The following is a 15,541-nucleotide window of genomic DNA, read 5'->3' on the forward strand; positions in this document are numbered from 1 at the left end:
GTGTCAGGGTGCCAGTGGAAACACACCATCGTGTGGGGACTGATTCATGGGGCACTTCTTATTTAAGATACCATTTTCCCTCTTGGGCAAAAACTGCAATAGGAAAAGTAACCTCTCAGTTGCAAAGTCTGGCTCGCTGCTGCCAAACTTTGTTTTCTACCCAGGAGAGAAAACACTAAAAACAAAAGGATCTGTTACTTGTGCGAGGTTTTAAGGACTATTTTGGTGTAGCAAATGACCGCCATGACGATAGAAGCAAGATGCAGAGTAAAGAGCATTGCAGGTCCAGGGGACACGTTGCAGCTTGGTGCCTAAACGCAGATGGATGCCAGGAAGAGTTACAGAAGTGCCGGTGCGAATTAGCACCGAGCTCCTATCCAGCAGCACGGCTGAAGTACCTAACGTACACCTAAAGCACCAGGAGCTGCTCTGGGATGTGGATGCATATCAGGTTTGCACGTGGGGATCACAGGGCACCCCCAGAATAACGTAACCCCGGACTCGCACCTGCGGGGACAGCACAGGCCAGCGCAGCAGGCTGCGAGCAGGGACACTCGCACTTGTTACGGCTGTAGCATCCGTGTGACCTCCCTCAGAATATGTGGCTGTGTGGGTTTATTTTAGAATAGCCAAGTACACGGGAGGGTTTATGTCTCTGCTTTCTTATATTGACATACAGATAAAACACATAAATATATCCCAGCACCACAAAAACCAACCACATGCAACGAGCCAGCAGACAACAGCCCTGGCTGTACACAGAGAGACTGGGCTTGGTTTAATTTCTAATGTAACTCCGCCGAACCAGGCACTCCCCGCTTCTTCCTATTGTACCTCACGGTGATGTACGTTGGTTAAAGATGCGTATGGAGAGGCTGTCTTATTGCAAGCGTTTCTTCAGCACCAATTTGTAACTCGTATTCTCACATATCAGCTGCTTCATCTCAATCTGCTTTGGATTTTGGCAATGAAGTTTAATGAGGTTAAAGTAAAACCTCTCAAAGATTGAGAAGGAAAAAGCTCTTTGTATTTTGGAAAGAAAGGGGTTTAAAGAGCGGTCGCACAGTTCAGGACACAGGCAGTGAGAAAGTGAAGTGCTGTTCCAGGATTTCTCGGTTCAGACCGGTCTCACACCACTTCAACACTTGTAGCTGATGGGGGTCCTGCACACAGTGGCTGGGCACTTCCACCCAGAGCAGCTTTTTATCTTCCATCAAAGAGAAATCTGGTGTCTTCATGACCATTAGCTAATGCAAAATTTCTAGTGCAAAGGAGGAAAGCAGCTTGGCTAGGGATGCACGGTTATGCAATTAATTCACAGCAGAACGCAGTGGGTTTGCACCCACCGTGGGCTGCGCCGGCTGAACTGCACCGGTGGCTGCTGCAGGGATGGAGAATGAGTGCAAGGGAAGGCTGAGCGTGACCCAGACACTCAGCTTGGCTTGTGTCCCCATCTTAAAATGCATAACAAGGATGATGCAACTTACCACAGGTCCATTTTTCACAATCTTTTATCAGAGTCATTTAGAAACACCAGCAGAGACTGGTGCGATGACTGAACTTACACTCACCTCTAAGCAGGCTGGGAAATATTAACCACAAACTTGAAGTGAATATATCCAAAGCCACAGGTGGTGTTTTTTTTTTTTTAAAGCTCATCAGCCATGATACTTTATAAAGGCATTTGTAATACTGCAGAAAAGAAGAACTGAAAATTCCAGAGGTGCATTTTATGCAGTATGAAATATGGTCTCCTCCAGTTTCATATCTTAAATTTGGCTTTTGCTGTATTCCAGTATAATATTCAGCCTGAAAGGCGCTGTATAATGGCATATATGAACAAATATGTTACATGTACAAAGGAGAAATGAATCCTGCCAACATCTTTGAGGAAATTTAAATTTGAAATCTGAGCTAAAATAGGTACCTTCAAAGATTTTTTTTTCCCCCAAACCTGTCTTCTTTAAACTCCTATTTAACACCCTTAATTAAATTTTCAGGGCAGCAGATGTTACTTACCGAATACTTTCTAAATAATATCCGATTACTGTATAGTACTATATTTTAGGTTGAGAAATCTATATGGAGTTGCACAGTTAGTTAAGCGAGGACCCAATGCCTGGTGTGAGATAAAACTGGTCCCCGTTTCAAACCTCCTTCAAACAGTCTGACAACCCCAGAAGACCAGATTATTAAGACACAATATGCACATCCATTCTGCCACTCCCCCACTTGCCTGTGGGAATAGGAGGTCTACAGTTCTAACACATTCAAAAGCCCGATTCCTAATGAACCAGGCAGTTCCAGGAAGGCAGAGAGACCTCCTGAAGAGAGGGATTACAGCGGGATGAGTCAGTTCAGCAGAGGTTGGTCTTTATTTTGTGTTAGGCAGAGGAAGCCCTTGCTGGGGGCCCCAGCTTTTGAGCGTTTGGCCACTGAAATCCAGAGATGGTGTGATAACGATCTTGGCAGGGTCAGAGTCTGAACGTCAGTGAAGATAGATCAAGCAGCAGCAGGCGTGTGAGCAAAGTCAAAACCTGCGACAGCGAGACGATGTGAGGTGGAAACTGTCCTTCATCCTCACCACAACACGGCTGAGTGCCGAGGCGGTGGGCTGGTTCCATCGAAGCGAATCCACTTCTCTGGAAGTGACCTAAAAATACACACCCGGCACACCAGCGTTCCCAAGGCTCTTACACAGAGCAGACGCGGGCTGTGTTCTGGCTGCAGAATGCACAGGAAATGCCAAAATTAAGATCTTCATCTTTACCGGTTGCAAAGCACATGGCTGTGAACCTGAATTCGGATTCGGGACTAACTCGACCGTCTGTCTTCCACATTTCCCTGTGATGTTCCCTTGCCACGTTAGACACCCCAACAGCCGCCGGATGGCCAGAGCTTTCCCTTGGCCGTCGCCCAGCCGCTGGTCGGGAGCACCGGAGCTGCTGGGTGTGCGGACCATCAACTGCTGCTCCACCAGAAACCTCCTCCGCATCCCCACTGCCACGGGGAAAGTTTCCCAGCCTTGGCTTCATCCCACGCCTCTTCTGGGTATAAAGCATGTATCAAGCGCTGTAAGGAAAGGGACAATGTTAACATATTGAATATTACTGTATTTCTAGTTTGGCTGATAAAAAGTATTCCTTCTTTGCCAAAGTGTATTCATTTCTTCACATGCTGATGTCCATTCTCCCTGCAAGTGTTGTGTGTGTATATACGTATATACACACATGCTTTTACAACACTGGCATCAAGACAGCCGACAGCGTGTTACCTTTGGTATATTTTATAAAGCTCTTCTCCAACCACTGCCACTGAAGCAGCCGCTGGCAGGTCTGGCTACACCCTGCCAACCACCTCCCACCTCACAACCTCATTCTGGCTATATTCCCCTACAGTGGGAAAGCGCCGTCGTCTTCCTCACGCTAGAAACCATCCCGTGTCAGGTGGACAGCAGGGTCTGCCCTGCAGAAGGCTTCATTCAGCATGGCAAGATGTGAAGATGGAGAACTGCATTTTTCTAATGCTTCTACCCTGAAGTCATTTCCAAGACAAAAATTCTCTTCTTGCAGCCCAGCTGGAAGATGAAAACTTAGATCAGGGAGCCTAAAATTTTTGTAGCCCTCCACTAACAGCTGCGGGAGTCCTTGGCACAGTCTCTGCTTCCCAAAAGTTTATCCATTCCAGCCTACCCATCTCACCATGAAAAAGTATTTCCCATATTCCTCACCTCCTGCGCTGTCTTCAGGTGCTTTAACTGTCTAAGATCTGCTTTCCCCATGACCCGAGATAATGTTTAAACGCCTGGACAGAACACACCTCACACACTGTCCAGCTTGTAATAAGAACCAGCTGGAGGTGTCCGACCGCACCGGGACTGGCAGGCTTTCCACCGCCTCCTCCTGTGCAACGGCTTGGAGCATCACGAAGTGACTAATGCAGGGCTTGCTGCTGGCTAGAAATAGAGCGGGGAGGTATCTGAAGCTCTAGAGTTTATGGCTACCTAAGCAATAAAGCTCAAGCAAGTTATGTATCATGAGAAACATGAACCAAGCCGGGGAGTTCTGCGCCGCTGAAGATCTGAGAGACGGCTCTGGCATGGGGGTAAGCTCCAGCCTCTGGCCGATTATTTCCCAGATACACTACTTAACAGGGTGCAGCACCCAGACATGCTTTTAAATAGAAGTGAAGGCTAGGCTGTCAGGGATGAAGGCACAGACACAGTGCCCCCCAATCCCCGAGTCCCCCCCCCAAGGAGCTGCATCTCCCAGCAGCAACGCACCCTGGCGCCCGTCTGCACAGTGGCTCCTGCGGTTTCGTGCAGTTCCATCTCAGGAATTCCCCTCCTCAGCTTGCTCAGAGCCTGCGGCAGCTTTTTCGAGGCACCATTTGTTTTTCTGGTTCATACCTTTCCCACAAGCTGCTTCCTCTCGTGGAGCACAGCACAGCACGCAGGGCTCCACTTCGACGTGTGAATCCACCACCGAAGCTTGAAGTTCCCCTACCAGCACCCGACGAGCAAGGAAGCTGTAATTACCCCGAACGAGGACGGCTAGGTACGGCGATGCAAAGAGACCGAGTGATTTGCTTGCAAGTCGCGCAGGATGTCGGGCTGGGGCAGGAGCGGAGCAGACGCAGCATCTCCCGACACTCGGGCTGCGCACAGCGAGTTTCCGCCCTTCACACTTCATCCCCAAGCCAGTAACGGTCCATGCAGCCAGGAGATGATAAAGGTCCGTGGGGGAAACCCACCGTGCCCGGGAATGCAGATCTGCCGTGGGAAAACGCAAAAGAAGCGGTGCCTCGTGAGCAATAATTCACATTTTCTCCCAAAACAAACAGATCTAAGTTATCATTGGAATGATTCTGTCCCCTAACAAGGAGGCACTGTAAAAGGGCTCAGGAAAATGAGGATGCTTGCAGAGGAAAAATAGCAGATGCGAGAGAAATTTCCACTTTGCCTCCAAAGGAAAAAAAACACCAAATGATACATGGCTTTCTTCAGCAGAAAACAGAAAAACTTTGTCTGCAAAGTGGAGAAAAAGTTGTTCAGATGAGACGAGGGAGGAAGCAGTGCAGAGGAGAAAGAAGAGAGCAAAGCAATTTTCCGTAAATCACAAAAAAAATGGACAATTTCTGTGGAAAGCAGATAACTTATACAAATATTTTTGTTTGCTTTCAACCCCCTCTAATCCCTTACATTTTTAAATCAAATGTAAGATGACAAACTTCACAGGAAGTTTTCTCTGTTCCAGAAAACCCCACAAACTAATAATTTTCTCTTTGTTAATGAAGAAGGTAACGAAGTACACTGCATAGGAAGATGAACTTTGGAAAGATGACAGGGAACTGTTAGCCCCTCCATCAGGGCCAGCGCGACAGAGAACGCAGCAACCAAATCAGATGTCAGTTTTGGAAAGTCCCACATCACACACACTATATTCGATTAGAAAAGCAAAGATTGATTACCCAAGAATGAACTTTAATTAAAATAAAAGTACAAAGTTCTTTGCTTCCAGGAGCCAGAATATTTAAAGGCTGGAGCATCTCAAAATATTTTTTTACCCAAGGTGAGTGAAGTGTTTTGGATATCTGTCTCTTAGATCAAAAAGCAAATTTCCCTTTACCTGCTTACAGGCTTGAAAAAAAGAGATTCAGCTTAGAAAGATTAGAAATTCTTCTCCACATTTCCTGGTCTGGGTCAGAATGAGAAATTAGAAATACTATCCTTTCACTCCTGATTTTAGCCAAACCAAACAGCAAGTACCAGAAATCAAGGTGAGACGGGGGAAGGGGATGGGACACAAGGTCCCCGTGTGAAATTTTCTACATTTTTGTGTTTTTTGACACACCAGAAATGTTCAAAAGACCCAAGTACCTTTCAACCAAGCCAAAAACAAAATTTAGCCTCCAAGTCCTTCTTGGATGTCTGCTCAGTTCCAGCGGGTCCAAAGTAGCATATTCAACAGGCAGCACCGCGGTTTGATTTCAGGCGGCCTCAGGTGTCAGATAGGTTTGGGCACATCTCCTTCGCAAGGAGATACCTCTTGCAGTAACCTGATTTCTTATAACTCAGATGACACAAAGCCTTGTGCTGTGTAAGAGACCCGAGCTGTGCTTTGTCCCTCTTGCTCGTTGCCACGTTGAAGGCTTTGCTTAGCAGGTGAAAAGATGGGAAAAGCATTGGAGAAGTCCCTGGTGAAGCAGCACACCTTCCAGGGTGTCTCCAGGCACCCGGGGTACAGCGCAACCAGACCATCTCAGACACTTTGGGATATCCACCATTTCGGACACTTACGGAATACCATCTTAATGGTTTTGCCCCCCAGTGAAATTTTTGCACAGGCTCCAAATGCCATACCGCCCAGTTTGCAAAGGATGTCACCGAGGTCTCTGCCACTTCACCTCCCCTCACTGCTGCGGATGGCTCCGCCGGGCTCCCTTCCTGCAAGCGGGAGCAGACGGCCACGCAGGGGACTCCTGACCCAACTCTTAGTCAAGCTAATGGTGGACTCCAGGATCTTGTTGCCATCCAGCAGAAACACAAACATGCTCTAATGTGAAATAAGCCAGAAGCACTCACGCAGGAAGGGAAGACCTGATCTCTTGGTGGTTTCAGTCTTGGATCTACCACTGGCATTGTCCAAGCTCAGGGCCAAATCTGAACTTTCCCTTTCGAGCTCTTGAAGCTTGCAACATCTCCACGTGAGCAGGCAGGGTAAGGCTGGAGCCATGTCCAGTGTGGGAAGCAGAACTAGAGAAGAGCCTGACATTTAACAGCAGAAGTCGCCATTGCCTGCACAGCACCTGCAGAGAGAGGTCTTGGCCTCAAAACAACCCCTCCTAGTACAATCATCAAACAGCTCTGTGCCACATCAGATGGACTAATCTTCGTGACCACAAGATCAGATTAATCAAATTTATCATACTCTTGCAAAAGAAGATAAATCTGTATTATTCTGAGACTCCTTGCTGACTGAATAAACCATTCTATCATTCTGGATAAAAATGAAATGGGGCCAACACTGTCCTATTTTTTTCTCATTTAAGTGAGAATTAATTTAAGCGGTGTAATTAAGATTACATGAGTGCTAAGTGAGTAAAAAGTAACATCAGAATCCAAAAGTCTGTCCTTATTTCATAACAAATACTGCAATGCTGGATGGCCACTTGAAAATACCCCTTATTTGTCATAAATATCTAAATTCTACTGTATGGAGCCATGAAGTTCAGCACTAGCACGATGGAAAACTCATACTTTGAAAAACAGCTGTATGAAGTAGAGGGAACACGCTGTCGAGATACAAACATAAAACTGAACAAATAAATCAATAGACTTAAAATAAAAATTACATATTACAGCCGTAAGCCACCCGAAGTCTTTCTGTCCTGTTATCTTGCACATTGAAAAACCAAATACAACTTTTTTCTTGCTGGGCAATGTCTGCTGGTGTGTGGTGGAAACGGTCCAACAGCTGCTATATCTACAGTGTTCACGTGGGGGCCCAATCCAAAATGCAAGGAGACAGAACAGGGGTAGTGGTACAGATACTCTCCCCACCACCTCGAAGACCGCTTAATGTTGGTCTCTGAGTACGTGCACTGTTCATCTCCAGTAACCAAGTCATCGTCGAACTTGATTTAAAGTGTTTTATTTGATGGAGGAAAAGCCCAGTTTCATACCTGCATCCTCTCCAGCACATGGGACTGTCGACATGACGGGGCAGACGGACCAGCTCCTTACCGACAGACAAACACCATTCGAGATGGCCCATGCGGCCGCGTGCGCGTCTCCCAAAACTCACTGATTAGAGCCTGATGTCTTGAACCAAAGTCCTGGTGAACCACGAGACCATGAACGCTTTGGGAACTGGTTCCAGCTTTGGCCGCTCCCTGCGACACCGTCTGAGCGGACGAGGCCCCAGCTTCACCAGCGGCCCCTTCCCAGGGCAGATTTCTACAAATTTGAAATTTAATCTGTAAAATCACGGAAATTGTGCAAAGTAGCTCCTCTCCTTTATTTCCGGCATTTTCACTCTCTGGAAAAGGGAATGTAAATAACAAGTAATAAGGCAGATTGTTCTGGTCCTCCAAAACCTTTGTATTTGGTATGTATTTCAGATTATTTTCTTTAGTAGACGCGAAGGCATTGCTTAATGGTATCCTGTCAACAGTCAGCTGGACATTCCCCCTCTAATGCAAAACATGCCCTTCGAATGATGCAAAATTCCTTGAACAATATTAATAAGCAACAACCATCAGGCAGAATAATACTGGAAAAATAAAAGAACAAACTCTTGTAAAGCCCCCAGTCAGTGATATGGGGATAATGGTTTTGACAAGTGGCATAAAATGGCAACCCCTTTCCTAACATCTCTTTTCTTAACAGTATGTCCCACGCAGCCGCAAGCAGGTGCGTCCATCACCCGTTTAAACATGGTCTTTAAATCCAAAGTGATAGTACCATTTTCAGGACACTTTCATACGTATCTTCCATGCATGAACACAGAGGTCCTACAGCACACACACACGTTCCTCCGTTTCCTCAGCCCAGCTCCTCTTCCTATTGTCCTCTACATCAGAATTACCCATATTTCTATTTCATAAGTTATTTACCTATACAAAATGTTTACAGATGAAAGCCAGTATGCCTGCCATTTAAGGGACAGCCTCCGAGACTTTGAGCTGTATTACCTGTAAAGATGGCTCACAACAGCAGATGGACTTTCCTCAGTCACAGGGTAAAGAGTTTCAAAGGTTATATTCTATTGTCCTGGTTTCGGCAGGGATAGAGTTAATTTCCTTCCTAGTAGCTGGTGCAGTGCTGTGTTTTGGATTTAGGGTGAGAACAATGTTGATAACACACCGATGTTTTAGTTGTTGCTGAGCAGTGTTTACACTAGTCAAGGGCTTTTCAGCTTCCCATGCTCTGCCGACTGAGCAGGCTGGGGGTGCACAAGAAGCCGGGAGGGGGCACAGCCAGGACAGCTGACCCCAACTGGCCAGAGGGACATTCCATACCATGGGACGTCATGCTCAGTACATAAACGGGGGGAAAGCTGGCTGGGGGGGGGCCGCTGCTCGGGGACTGGCTGGGCATCGGTCGGCGGGTGGTGAGCAAATGCATTGTGCATCACTTGCTTTGTGTATTATTATTATTATTGTTATTGTTATTTTATTTCCATTATTAAACTGTTTTTATCTCAACCCACGAGTTTTCTCACTTGTGCTCTTCCAATTCTCTCCCCCATCCCACCGGGGTGTGGGGGGAGTGAGCAAGCGGCTGTGTGGTGCTCAGTTGCCGACTGAGGTTAAACCACGACATCTATATATATATATTTTTTTTTTTTTCTAGTAGGAGTAGTTACTCTGCCAGTAACAAAAGGCACAGCCACTAAAAAGAAGGGTGGAAATAGCTGATGTAAACTCTAGGACAAGCCCTTGGAGAAGCTTGATCATTCCTCAGCCACCTACGTTCGGCTGGGATTGACTCATGCATCGTCCTGGGAAGCAGCTGCATTTCTACCCTGTATTTACAGGGCTTCAGACCATGTTTAGGCTGAATTTCCCTGTACAATAGTGGTGGCTGGTGGCAGACCTACTTGTTTATGTAGCTAATGGAAAGTCGTATAAACTGGCATCGGTCTCATGGCGTCTGTCACCGGCACCTTGTACTCAGCCAACACCATTTACTGGCAATAACAAGCATGTGGACATACAGGGATCACTCAGTTACATCATAAAACAAGATGAAATCAAATACTTTAATGTGCAGAGCATCGTTTGTCTCAAATAACTAAAACAAATGTTGACATCTGAGTTATTTGGAACTTTCCCATCACAGCGCTTTTGTCTCAGAAAACATGATTTAGATCAAAAGGGAATTTCCCACAAGTACATTTGGATTTTGCTTAAATCACCTCATACAAATATAAAATCAAAATAAAATGTTTCAATTGTGTTTATTAAAAAACCCAAACCACAAAGAACAGCTGTCTTGTTGAAATGAGCTGAAATATTTAATTTTTGCTCAGCCTGACTGTGACCTGTGTCCACCTGAGCTACCATCAAACCATGAAGTTTCTAAGTAATTTTTGCACCTCCTGACCCCACTTCTGTGGTCAGAGTCCTTAGGCAGACTGCATCGCTCATAAAACAATCTATTTAACCTTTAATTAAATCTTGGTGCTACCCCATGGACCTTCATGACCACTAATGAGACCATTCCCAGGGGATGAAACCCTGCTTCCCGATGCACCCTGCCCTGTTTCGGTATTAAGGATCACCACGGTGGGTGACTGCCCCTGGAGCGGGGCTCAGTGGAGACCCTTCTTATGCTGTATTTGGAAAGGGTGACTGAAAAATCTGAAAAATCTAGATTTTCAGCTTCATACCTGACAAATTCTTTTATCGCCATTAATGGCCAGTAGCACACTCACAAGACAAGATAAGAAAGCGTCGAGACCAACAGTTACATAATACAGCTAATATTAATAAGTTGAGTCATAGCAATTATGTCACCTCTGACGACTGTGTTTCATTTGCTTATGGTTTTTTTTTTTTTCAAAGTTCATGCAAATACCTTTTGAAACAAGCCAATGAATGCAAGTTGACCTTCAAACGTGCAAGATGCTAAAACAGGTGAATTCCTCAAGGCAGAGCGAGCCCTCGCCATGAGATGTGGCATCATCTTCCACATCACCCCCTGCTCCTCACACTTCAGCAGAAGCCGCAGCTCTCTGGAGCTTTGCTCACCACGATGCAGCCCAGTTCTTGCAGCTAATTTCAGCGCCGCCGCTCTGCAGCGGCCAAGTTCACAGACGTATTTGTGTGATTTTTTCATAACTTCCTCCAAGTAGGTCTTTTTTTTTTTTCCATGCTAAACCCAACATTTTTACTCTTCCTAGGTCAACAAGAAGGCATCTTGCCTTGGCATCGTGCCTATCTGCCCGGCCCAGTCCCAGCATTTCTTATGAACAGTGCCAGTTCCCAGGGTGGGTGGAGCAGGCTGGGGGGGGGGGGACGGACACCTGGCTTATTTACTAAGAGCCCCTCAAAAACTATCTCTGTAGAGCAGACTCAGCCCCTTCAGAGCTAAAAGGGCAAGGATTTGGGTGCTTCCCCATGGGAAGCCAGTTCCCAGGCAGCTTCCCACTGGGCACACGCTTTGGGGACTGAAGGCGATGCTGTTTTTCTTCCATTTTTATGACCGTTGTTGAGCCTGCGCTGGGTTCCCTGTCCTGCTGGGGACTTCACTGAGCGCCTGGCATGCGCCAAGGCTCTGAGCTATTGCCCTGCTTGAAAGCAGAGGGGAAGGCGGAGGAAATGACACCGGCGAGGTGTAGTGCACAAGCACTGCGAGCAGACACACATCCCTGACATCGGACAACCTGCAAAGCACAGAAAGCCCCAACTGCCCTACAGATCTCCAGCTTGAACCCATGGTACACAAGGTCCATGCAAGAGCCTTGGATGTACATGAAACAACCTCGAGTTGCGTCAGGGGAGGTTTAGGTTGGATATTAGGAAAAATTTCTTCATGGAAAGGGTTGTCAAGCATTGGAAGAGGCTGCCCAGGGAAGTGGTTGAGTCGCCATCCCTAGAGGTATTTAGAAGACGTGTAGATGTGGCGCTAAGGGACGTGGTTTAGTGGTGGACTTGGCAGTGCTCCATTAACGGTTGGACTCGACGATCTGAAAGGTCTTTTCCAACGTAAATGGTTCTATGATTCTATGATCAAGCAAGTGCCGATATTAGTCTTACACATGCCGGTTTACAACTGCAGAGGATTGACCTCTAATTCTCTGCTCTCGTACATTAATGAAAGGCTAAGTGGAGGTTCGGAGCAGGTTGGAGGTGCCTGGCGCTGCTGGGAGTGCTGCGGCTGAACTCGGGCTCTAAAACCAGCTTTGGGTCCCAATGGCCGCGGACAAAGAGCCGCTCCTGGGGGTTTTTCCCACCTGCTAATTCACCCCATGGGGTCCAGAGCTGCCCCAAGCTCTGGCCAGGGCTGCAGCTCCCTGCCCTGGAGAGCTCACCATGTAGTTCAAGTTCAGAGGTTATTAATAAAACACACAAGGGGAGGGTGGAGGTTGAGCGTACTTGTGGGATGGAAGCAACCAGGCTGAAACGCTCAGAGCGTTAAACACCAGTGGACATTTGACGTACTCCAGTGTTTTTCTTCCCTTTTTCAATTGCTGTTTTGATTCTTTGACTTTTTCTTTTTTTTTTTGACATGCAAATGTTACTTCAAGCTCTTCCTGTTCTCACATCAGGTGTACGCGGTGAGCTTTCTTACAGCAAAATTGCCCAAAAGCTTTAAAACCCAAAAGATGTGGGATTGCCAAGGAGAAGAGGCTTCATATGCACCCTCGCCTGACACCCTCAGTTCTGGAAGGACACCCTGGAGGCTCCCGAACCAGCCTGGCCCAGCCTCCAGCACAGCCAGCAGCGCACGGCCCTTTTCCAGAGATGCGGCCGAGGTATTTGCTTTTGAGGATAGACCGCGAGAGCCTAATTCTCAGCTTTACTCGTAACACTTGTTTCCTCATCCATGTTAACCAGTTTGCCAGATGCAAAAACCAAAAATAATCTGCTCTTCTTCGACTTACACCACTCGGCCACCAAGCCCCCACAAAAAACAGAGTTTTCCAGTTCAATGACACTGAAACCAGTGCGTAACCCTGGTCTCAGCTCCTCCAGACCGCTGTAACCCCACGCACCACATGTGCGATCTCACCTGCGCGTCCTTCCCACGCAAACAAAACAGCCATGAAATTATACAGGTATGCACACTACTGTTCGCTAGAAATTCATTGCGACGCTATTGGAAATGCAGTGTAGTTACCCTGCTACCAAAAATAAATGACCAAAAAATTGAAACGCGGATATTGGTGTCGAGGCTTGTGCAGCCCACGATACTCGGGGTAGTTGGTAGATGGATCAAAAAGCTCAAGAATTGCCAGCCCGGTAACAGCCCCGCAGACCTGCTGTAGCCACGCTTTACTTGCAGCTTCCCAAGAGATGTGCTGAGCAAAGCTTTGGCAGTCCCTGACGATGCCCTTCCAGCTCTACGTGGCTCAATCTCAATATTCAGTTGTATTATTGAATTTTGGCCACTCAAGCTCCTGGCCCAGGCTTAGCCCTGGGTGAACTCCCGCTGTCCCCAGGCAGCACCCACCAGCAAGTGCAAAAGGCAGGGCAGGGCTGCGGGGGGGATGAGGCACAGCCAGCAGCTACTACAGCCCGGAGAAATAGCTGAGTCAGCCTTACGCATGACAAGTTGTTGACTCTTATTTTCAGTTTCTTTTGTTTTTAATCAAAAATGCATCTGTTGCAAATTCATGCGGTGCCATGCTCTCCCACGAAACCCCCCAGATGGGTTTGCATCATTTGGAGTAAAACCCATCCCCCTCCCTTATTACCTAATTACCTAAAAATATTCATTGCAGTGTTTCTCAATAGCAAACGTAATTGCTAAGGTCACGTTTTCTAAAAGAGCCCAGATACCTGGTGGGGACACAGATGTCAATGGGGATGAGATAAAGCCATCGCTCACAGCTCTGGCAGACAGAGCACCGCACGAGCAGGGAGACCTCAGCCCTGCGGTTCTGAAGGTGCAGAAGAAAGGAAGAGACAATTCAAAGGCAATTACATGAGAACAATTAATCAGAACTGGGAAATGGCACACATCGAGGGAGTTAACCACAGGAACATTCCTTTGGCACTACCCGCCAGGATTACAAACGCCAGCAGGTTGAGTTGGAAAATCGGCGCGTTGCTGGAAGCCTCCACCAGCTTCATGGCATTTGCTCCTTTATCCGTAGCACTTTGCCATGTGGGCCTGATCCAACACACATACATATGTTTTCCTGCTTCCCTAGCAGGTTTGTTTCTATTTTTTCAGGATGTAAAAGGCTTACAACCCCTGTGAGCACCATCGTGGATGAAACCCCTGACTCTGAAGAAACCCCTACCCAGGCATTTCCCGCGCCTCCTCTGACGTGCCTAGCATCAGCTCCTGTTAGAAATTTCCAACAACTCCCAGAGGCTGCCCAAGTAGTTGCCAGTTCTGCAGGCTACGGGGGATGATGGGCAACAGCTCGTTCTGCGAGGCTGCTTGACGAGCTGTCAGCGGTGCCTATTTGCGGGTGCACATGTATGTCCGTATGCCCAAAAGCTTCCAGCTCCCATTTTTCCCGTGTGAAAAATTTCCATTTTTCCCATTTATTTTCAACTGTCTGAGAATCTCTAGGAATAATGCTCGTCTCAGGGACACCTGAATACCTAATTATAGCCTTGATTCATTCTAGCAATTAAATTAAAACAACAAAGCAAAACCAAGAGTATGGAAAAAACCTACGCTGCCTGACTCTCTAGCTAAGTAACTCCGATAATTTCATTCACCTTAATCATGTGAATCAACAAAATACTGAAGGTCATCGGGGGAACTGCTCTGCATCAACAGGAAGCGCGATGCAACGCTTAAAGCAGAAGATTAGGATCAGGAAACCTGCCACTATCTGCTTTTCCTCTCTATTCTGTACTTTCACCATCTATAAAACGGGAATACTGACATTTTTCCTAGCCTGGAGATGCATACTGAAACAATCCATTAATGTTTATGGGGCAATTGGAGAGGTTCAGATGAAAAGGGCTGAAGATACGAAACCACAAAAAGTTGTGAGTGATTCAGAAGAGCCGATGCTGTGGGAAGCGCCGAGGCGCAGCGCGAGCGTGGGTTGCAGGATTCCCTGCAGGCAATGCAGAGGCCACGGCGGGTGCGAGATAAGCACCAAACCAGGGGAGGGAAGTGCTCTGGAAAGAAATGAGACAAGGCAAAAAGCTACAGCTAAGTACCTCAGAAGGTGTCCCGACCAAATATTCCTTTTCAGGTTTATTATGTTGCCACGCTGTTAGAGGTCTGTAACGGGAAGGCTTCATGTTGCCCTCACTGCCCAGAAGTCAGACTTAGTGAAGCCACTTTCTTCCTATCGCTGGAGTCTGGGACAGGAAAAGATGCTCCACATGGCAGCTGGAAGGGCTATTACAGGGTTAAAATAGTAAGACTAAAATAAAACAAAATTATATAAATAAGCGTAGGAAATATTGGCTGTAACACAACTCCAAAACCAAAGTGCTAGCTGGATTTGTTAAATAGTCATAATTAAAACAAGTATATCTCCATTAGCAACTTACTATGCTGTAGAGCAGGATTAATTTAGCAAGATGGTTCAAATCTTTTATGAGTGCATTTATAATACACGGACATCAGAGCAGTTTTCTGTGTACACAGTCCAGCAGTCAAAATTACGATTGCTGTTAGGCTGCAATTAATTGGATACAAAGCACTCTGCCCACGTCATTGTGTAAGCATGAGGAGGAGCCAAAACTTTTCTGTCAATCTGCCTTTTTTTTAGCAGAAAACCAAGTGTTTGACAAAACAGTTTGCTTGCAGCCATTATTTGCTTCCCAAGGAAGTTCCCTCAGCGATGTTTTTAATTTTCAGTGGGTTAAATGCTGTCGCAGCTTTCTGTAAAAG

At 46.7% G+C, this 15,541-nt stretch overlaps 1 protein-coding gene across 3 annotated transcripts; it reads right to left on the reverse strand.

The window, feature by feature from the left end:
* Positions 1–598: 598 nt before the first annotated feature.
* On the reverse strand, positions 599–15,153 carry LOC143166054 (uncharacterized). 3 transcript variants are annotated; one of them, XM_076350082.1, is made up of 4 exons: positions 7,684–8,211; positions 4,409–4,771; positions 3,820–3,955; positions 599–3,072 (listed from the first exon to the last, which is right to left on the reverse strand). In XM_076350082.1, exons 1-4 carry the CDS (start codon positions 7,715–7,717, stop codon positions 3,066–3,068), a joined length of 540 nt encoding a protein of 179 aa, XP_076206197.1. In that variant the 5' UTR covers positions 7,718–8,211; the 3' UTR covers positions 599–3,065. The 3 variants fall into 3 exon arrangements, 1 of the variants encoding a protein (XP_076206197.1); XR_012996364.1 differs by lacking the exons at positions 3,820–3,955; positions 7,684–8,211 and adding an exon at positions 14,860–15,153; XR_012996365.1 differs by lacking the exons at positions 3,820–3,955; positions 7,684–8,211 and adding an exon at positions 5,879–6,934.
* Positions 15,154–15,541: the final 388 nt, after the last annotated feature.

This window comes from Aptenodytes patagonicus, chromosome 12 (assembly GCF_965638725.1).
Source record: "Aptenodytes patagonicus chromosome 12, bAptPat1.pri.cur, whole genome shotgun sequence".
NCBI classification, from domain to species: domain Eukaryota; kingdom Metazoa; phylum Chordata; class Aves; order Sphenisciformes; family Spheniscidae; genus Aptenodytes; species Aptenodytes patagonicus.

Bases quoted from the DNA above. Each gene is read 5' to 3' on its own strand.
- LOC143166054 (XM_076350082.1), bottom strand. From the start codon at position 7,717: ATGTCGACAGTCCCATGTGCTGGAGAGGATGCAG. The intron at 4,772-7,683 runs GTATGAAACTGG...TTCCCACGGCAG, and splicing joins ATGTGCTGGAGAGGATGCAG to ATCTGCATTCCCGGGCACGG. The intron at 3,956-4,408 runs GTATGAACCAGA...CTCTATTTCTAG, and splicing joins GGAAGCAGCTTGTGGGAAAG to CCAGCAGCAAGCCCTGCATT.